Here is a 6,849-nt window from a genome sequence, read left to right on the forward strand (position 1 = left end):
AGGGGCTTCGTGCTAGATTCTCGCTAGTGACGGTGATGCCAATTGCAGTCATCTGATTGCGCAGATTCTTCACCCTGGTGATGAACTTCTCTGCCGCTTCAGACTCAGACAGTTTCTCGTTCGCGAGTTGAGTCTCTAGATTCTGAATCCACGTCTGATTCGTGGTCTCGTACTGATTTTCAAGACCGTCCACGCCTCCTCTGTTGTGGTGACATGTTGAATTAACGCCATGACAGAATCACTTACACTGTAGATAATAGAACACATCGCATCTGCATTTCTTCTTGTCCATGCGAGAATCTCTAGTACTATTTGTTGTCCTGCATTAGCTGGATCCGGTCTCGCAACCGGCTTCACGTCCACCCCAGTAGCAATATCCCAAACCTCGTATGCGCTTAGGATGGTCTTCATCTTAAACTTCCAGAGTGGATAGTTAGTGTTGTCCAACTTTCCGCTTTCACTAAACGGTGGGATTCATAGTCTTGTGGGCTGGGCCATCTCTCATAATCTGCTCGCAAACAGAAACACACTACCAAATCTTCTTGCTAGATCCCACCAAGCTCTGATACCATGTAAGAAAACAATACAATGTCTGTGCTCAACAGATAACAGGATCTCGTACGCAAGAGAGAAAAGCAGATAGTATGGAGAATAAAAAATTTGATTACTATAAAACTGATACAATAGATGGCGTTGCCTCCCAGCCTTGCGCTCTTGTGAGAGAAGCTTCGATGATGGCGTGCTGGAAACAGTAGAGGACGGAGGCTGGATGCTAAGGAATCAGGGTTGCTGTAGCCAGTGATGATGATGGGCTTCACGGGCTTGCTCTTATATAGCCACCAGTTGTAGTCAGCTAGACCCAATTGGGGGTCAGTCCTGAAATAGGCCACCGACCACACGATAGAACCGTGGCGCAAAATAGAGCCATCCGGGATCATCTGGGGCTCCAAACAGGCCCCGCAACCCAAGAGTGGGCTGCCCCGGGAAATGCTCCGTCTACCCTCACTGCGGTCCGTCATGGGATGCCTTCCCTCAAATGCCTTCTCCTCATATGGGGGGCTTACAAGTAGAGTTAGCTGGTTCCCGCGTAGTTACACGAGAGTGGAGCATTGCTATCTAACAAGGAGGTCTGATGGGACGATGCCCCATACACTGGTGATTGTTGATGGAGGGGTTGTTTGGTTCCCCAAGGATTTCTTCCCAATGAGTGGAAGGATGTCCTTGGGGGGAGGTAAAGGTAGATGGAAAAGTCAATTCTCCCTGAAAGAAGTTCGACATCTAAGAGTTCAGAGTATGGCTTTCTTCCATGGGGAGGCTTGAAAGGCAGATGTACGGTTCGAAGAAGTAAAGGCTCGAAGGGCGTGCAAACAGGCCAGGGGAGGGGTTAGGGTTAGAGTTTGTGTTAGTCATGCAGGTTATAATTGCTTGCATGTTCCAACTCCTTATGAAAATCTCTACTTTTGATTGAATGGCAATTTAGTTTCTATGTGAAAACATAAATTTGCTAAATAGGAAGGACGTCATTGGAAAACTAATTCGTAACTTGTTTTTTTGAACTCCACATCTAATTAAAACCTAGGTGATCATTTGGGTTTCTTATTTAGGCCTACTTATAGACCTAGAGTTTTGAAGACCTAGGGTTTCCTATTCAAAAAGAAAATATTTTAGAGAAGGTGTTGTATGGCTTCTTGAATTCTTCTTGGAAAAAAGTGAATGTATCTTGAAAGAGAGAGAGAGAGAGAGAGAGAGATGTGATATTCAGCTTCAAGCTTCATGAAGCCTTATTGGAAAAAGATAATTGTATTTGGAAATACGAGCGAGAGTGAGAGAGAGAGAGAGAGAGAGAGAGAGAGAGAGAGAGAGAGAGAGATGACAAGACTCTTCAATTAAAGTACATTCAATTGCCTTGAAAGTTCCTTGCCTTTGCCTCGACGTTTCCCAAAGGAAGAAAACTTGACCCAACACTAAGTGGTGGGCCATGATGATGGAAAAGACTTGACCACTAAGTCCTTGCCTTTGCCTCGAAAGTTCCCCCCGCTAAGCCTTTTGGAGGGTCATTATAAGTCTAAATGTAAAGTAGCTCAATAAATATTTCCAATAACTTTTAAAAGGGAAACCATAGGTGTAAATTGGAAGGAAAGGAAAAGAGAGAAAGCAAGTGAAGGTGAAGGAATATGGGGAAAGGTAGATGAGTGAAAGAGAGGAGAGAGAATAGGTGAGTGTGTTGATGGACCATTAAATAAAAGTGATTTTGGCAAGAGTAATATTAAGGTGGTGTCATACAATAGACAAGAGAGCCTCCATCTTTAGAGAGAAATACCTAACAAAGACAAAAGCATTTACCATAAGAGGACAAACAAAAGACAAGAACATTTAGGACCTCCACAAGCAAACAAAAACCTTAAACTAGAAATACATTCACAGACCTTAAACTACTACTAAACCCACAATTAAATCTCATACTAACCATAATCTGCATGGTCAAATCGACCAAATAAACTAACTTCAAAACTATGGACCTAATTAGCAACAAGGCATCCCTTAGGACCCTTGGAGGGCACAAAACTTGACCCAACAGTAAGTGCTCAAGCCAAAAACAGGTGTTGTATGGAGGACATTGCACGGAGTCAAGTAAGGACTAGGGAATTGGCATTGGGAGCTGATTCTCGAGAGAAAAACTGGGCACATCGATGACCGACCGAAGGCCGAGTGTCGGTTGCCCCGATTTTTCGACCGAAAATCAATGACCGATGCCGATTTTCGGCTGTGAACGGAGGGGGGAGGCGGCACCAACACGACACATCATTTTTAATTTGTCGAAACGGTGGCGTGATTTGGGACTTCGTGAGTGATGTGGTACCGATTGGCCTCGGTGTTCGTCGAAATCTGTCCAGTTACCCTGTTTGTCCCAAATTACGATTGTTAAAGTTCTTGGATCTGACGGTCCAGATCTCTGCTCCGCCAACCCCACACGGAGAGTATAAAGCTGTAATGAATGAAAACCTGTGTTATTGTGTATATTACTTAGTGAGCACTGAGGGTTCAATCTAATTGAATACCGAGAGACAGAAAGAGAGAGAGAGAGTGTGTGTTTGTGTTTCTGTGTGACTGGATTTCAAGAAAAAAAGGGTGTGTTAAGTGCTGGTATGGCAGCTTCTGCATCTCCTTCGCGCGGCTCTGTATCTCGTTGGTCGCCCAAGCTTCATTTGGAGCCCAGAGATACACGGCACCTCATAAGCGAGCTCCAGGGCATGCTCAACAATCCTCTCTTCAGTGACCTCTGCTTCCTCTGCAAGGATGGTGTAAAGATCCAAGCTTGCCGCTCTCTCCTCATGGCACGATCAGATGTCTTCAGGCAAATGCTCTCTAATGGCATGGCAGAATCGCGCATGTCCGAGATCAGCTTAGAAGATATCACCTCCTCTGCTCTCCTCCCCACCTTAGAGTACCTTTACACTGGGGGCATTACCAAACACGAGATGGAGCCTGAAACTGCCTTCCTAGTTATCCATGCAGCTAACTTCTTCCAGCTCCCCGCACTTGAAGCACAGCTCAAATTGCTCCTTTACGCCCTTGTCTCGTCCTTGAGTGAGTCCCCTGTAGTCCTAGCTCAGTATTTGTCAATTTTGGATTCTTATTGCATCACCCATCTCTTAGATGATGTTGTGAGCGTCATTTTGGTCTGCTTGCGACGCAACTGCTGCACAACATGCCCTACTGCATTTCTACGTCATTTATCGCCCCAGGCAATGCACTTGCTGTCTGAGTCTCTAAAGATCAAGAACTGGTATTCAACAGTTTTTTCATTTATGGAATACATTTGCGTTCGAAGCTCGTTACTCTGGGGAGCGAGCAATGTATCCTCAGAGGCAGAGGCATTCTTAGAGTGTGCCCTTCCCACTGAGGATGCCCTTGCAATGCACATCACAGCTCTCAAGTCGTCAGGGAAGTCTTTTCTTGAAGTGGGACTAGAGAGGGAAAAGACCAAAGTGGGCAGATTGCTAACAGCTACAGAGCTCAAACATGTCAAAGATGTACAAGAGTTCTTGGGTACTACTTTTTGGGCACGAAAGGAATCAAGGCTATTTTGGATCCACCCTGTCATTTTAGTGACAGTCTTGAAGCCCCTCAATATCCTCGATCTTGCCTCCACAGAATTTGAGGATGTCTTACAATACCAAGCTTTCCATATGGGTGAGATGAATCTAATGAAGTGGGTCCTTCCTCCAGAAGAAACTATCCTCAACTATGAAATTCAAGAGAATGGAGCACTACTTGCTGCTAAAATGTTTGCTGATGATGAGCAGAAACCTTTGCCTTATGCATTTACCAACATTTCCTTCACCAAACCACACAGTGTCCATGAAACAAGCTTCATCGTCGAAGAACCAGCCCTAAAAATAGAGGTTACGATTTTTTGTGCGCATGCCTACTCAAGATGTGAGGATACTTTGATGCCGGTAGGTAGCATCTTGTGTGAGGGTAGAAGTTTACAGCTGTTAACACATCACAATGAAAGTCAAGCACTACAGGTAATCTCTATTACACGCTTACAGAAAGGTGATACGATAAGAGTGGTTGTGGACATGAGCAAGCGGGAGTGTGTGTTTCATATTAAGGGAGCTAAGCTGATACTTGAGAATCTTCTCGAAGAAGTTCAGCTTGCGGCTCGTTGCTCGCCCTCTGGAAAACTTCGAGTTGTTCTTGTGAGTGATAATACTTTCTTATAGCCGGTCCTCTTATAGCCGGTCCGGATCTTTTTGTGGAAAGGAGTGTCAAATGCCAGTCATTGCTCATTACTCGTCGAGAATGAAGAGTAGCTTAAAAAACCAAATGTATTTAGGCCTTCATATGTACAAAACAATGTCATAAAATGGATGCCAAAAGCATCTCCGCAACTTATCTTTTGGTGGTATTTTCAAAAGCAGCTATTTGATACGGTTATTTAAAGTGGCTTCTATCATTTTTCTTTGAAGTATTCATGGAATTTTTTGGATGATTATAGTTATATTCCTAAACTTTTATGAGGCCTGTTTTGGTTTTAGAGCTGTAGCAATGATTATTACAGCTAACATTCTGTATAAATGATGGCAATAATCAACACATTGTTGCTTGGCTCATTTAGGGGTTTGACAAGGTGCAACCCCTTTTTTATTTGAAGATTTTGAGAATTGTGTTGATCTTGCTAATGACCATGATGACCATTGGTACAAATGATGTTGATGTTAAATTACACGGCGCAGCGAAATAAAAATTGAACAAAGAATAGAGAGTACACAGCAAACTGGAGAGGAACAAACTTTTTCTTCAATATTGATGTAGTACAGATGATGGCTTCGTCCACCCGTGCGCTCCCACAGTGGAGCTTAGATGGCGATCTAGACAGATACTAGGTAAAGAGCTACTAGCTAGAAGATTTGATGTGATTTGAACTGATTTGATACAATGGACTGGGGAGGTCATCTCTTTATAGCTATGAGGACGGTAGTCGGATCAACGTAGTCGGTGGAGTCGACCAGTCAACCTGGTCAGTGGAACCGACTAGTCGTCCATGGAATATTCAAGGAATATTTCTTATACCGTCGCCTCGGGGGCTCTCGCTCTTGAACCCCCACCAGGGGAGCCGTTGGTCCCCTTGGGATCTCCCAGTTGGGGGCCAGCTGGTCCCCAGGCCCCAGCAAGAATAAGGGGCTCCTACACAATCACCTTTCTACCATCAACAGTCTCATTGATAGACCTCATCTGACATGCAAGTCAGGATCCATCCAGTGTCTCGGGCTCACACATGGCTTCTCCTCATATAGGGGCCTTACAACTTGAGCACCTTGGACCACTGGTGGTTACCAGGAGGGTGGGGCATTGAGCATATCTAACACCCCCCCTCAATGTCCACTCGTAGGTGAACTACCTTCTCGGCCCAATGCCGAGTCTCTAAAGATGACCCTGAAGTTGATCCTTCCCGAGTGCCTTGGTGAAGATATCTGCTCCATTTTGCTCTGTTGGATAGTAGACCAATTTCACTATCTCGTCCTCGATCAAATCATGCACATAGGGATACTGAATCTCTATATGTTTTGTGCGCGCATGAAACACTGGATTTTTAGCAATGGCCATGCAACTTTGATTGTTGCACCTCAGCACAGACTTTGCCTCATCCTCTTGCACTCCATGTGCCATAAGATCCTCCTCAGCCACACTGCTTCACATGCAGTAAAACATGCTACCTTGTACTCAGCCTCGGTAGAAGACAATGCCACTGTTGGTTGTTTCTTACTGATCCAAGAGAAGATACCTGAACTTAAAGAGAAACAATATCCAGAAACCGATTTCCTGGAATCAGCATCTCTAGCCCAATCTGAGTCACAATGACCAGCCATTGAAGTGCCCGTACCATAGGTGATGCCATAATCAAGAGTGCCCTTCACATACCTGAGCACCTGCATCCCTGCATTCCAATGATTCTCCCAGGGCTTATTGGAGAACCTGCTCAAAATGCCAATAGCAAAACTGATGTCCGGTCTAGTGTTTCACAGATAGATGAGACTGCTGACCAACTTCCTGTACCTCCGGCATCCTCCATAGCCAACCTCGCATTTACCTCCATAGGTGTAGCTATCTCCTTGCACTCGGACATACCAAATGCCTTCAAGATCTCCCTTGCATATTTTTATTGAGAGATGAAGATCTTGCCTAGCTCTTGCCAGACTTCAATCCCCAAACAGTAGTGCATCAAGCCTAAGTCTGTCATCTCGAACTCCATCCTCAATGCCTTTCTAGTCTGCCGGATCATGTCTTCATAGTTACTTGTAATAAGGAGATCATCCACTTATAGAACAATAATAGCAGTTT

General features: G+C 44.6%; 1 protein-coding gene across 1 annotated transcript; it reads left to right on the forward strand.

Annotated features, from left to right (window-relative positions):
• The first annotated feature begins 3,114 nt into the window (after positions 1–3,114).
• LOC147884528 (uncharacterized) lies at positions 3,115–4,864 on the forward strand. The gene has a single exon (XM_087397913.1). It carries the CDS (start codon positions 3,147–3,149, stop codon positions 4,728–4,730), a length of 1,584 nt encoding a protein of 527 aa, XP_087254039.1. The 5' UTR covers positions 3,115–3,146; the 3' UTR covers positions 4,731–4,864.
• The last annotated feature ends 1,985 nt before the right edge of the window (positions 4,865–6,849 follow it).

The sequence above is a fragment of the Dipteris shenzhenensis genome, chromosome 26 (assembly GCF_047967505.1).
Source record: "Dipteris shenzhenensis isolate YYH24624 ecotype China chromosome 26, Dip_SZ_1.0, whole genome shotgun sequence".
In the NCBI taxonomy this organism is placed as follows: domain Eukaryota; kingdom Viridiplantae; phylum Streptophyta; class Polypodiopsida; order Gleicheniales; family Dipteridaceae; genus Dipteris; species Dipteris shenzhenensis.

What these genes read in the sequence shown, in the direction of transcription:
- LOC147884528 (XM_087397913.1), top strand. Translation starts at nt 3,147, where the DNA reads ATGGCAGCTTCTGCATCTCCTTCGCGCGGCTCTGTATCTCGTTGGTCG.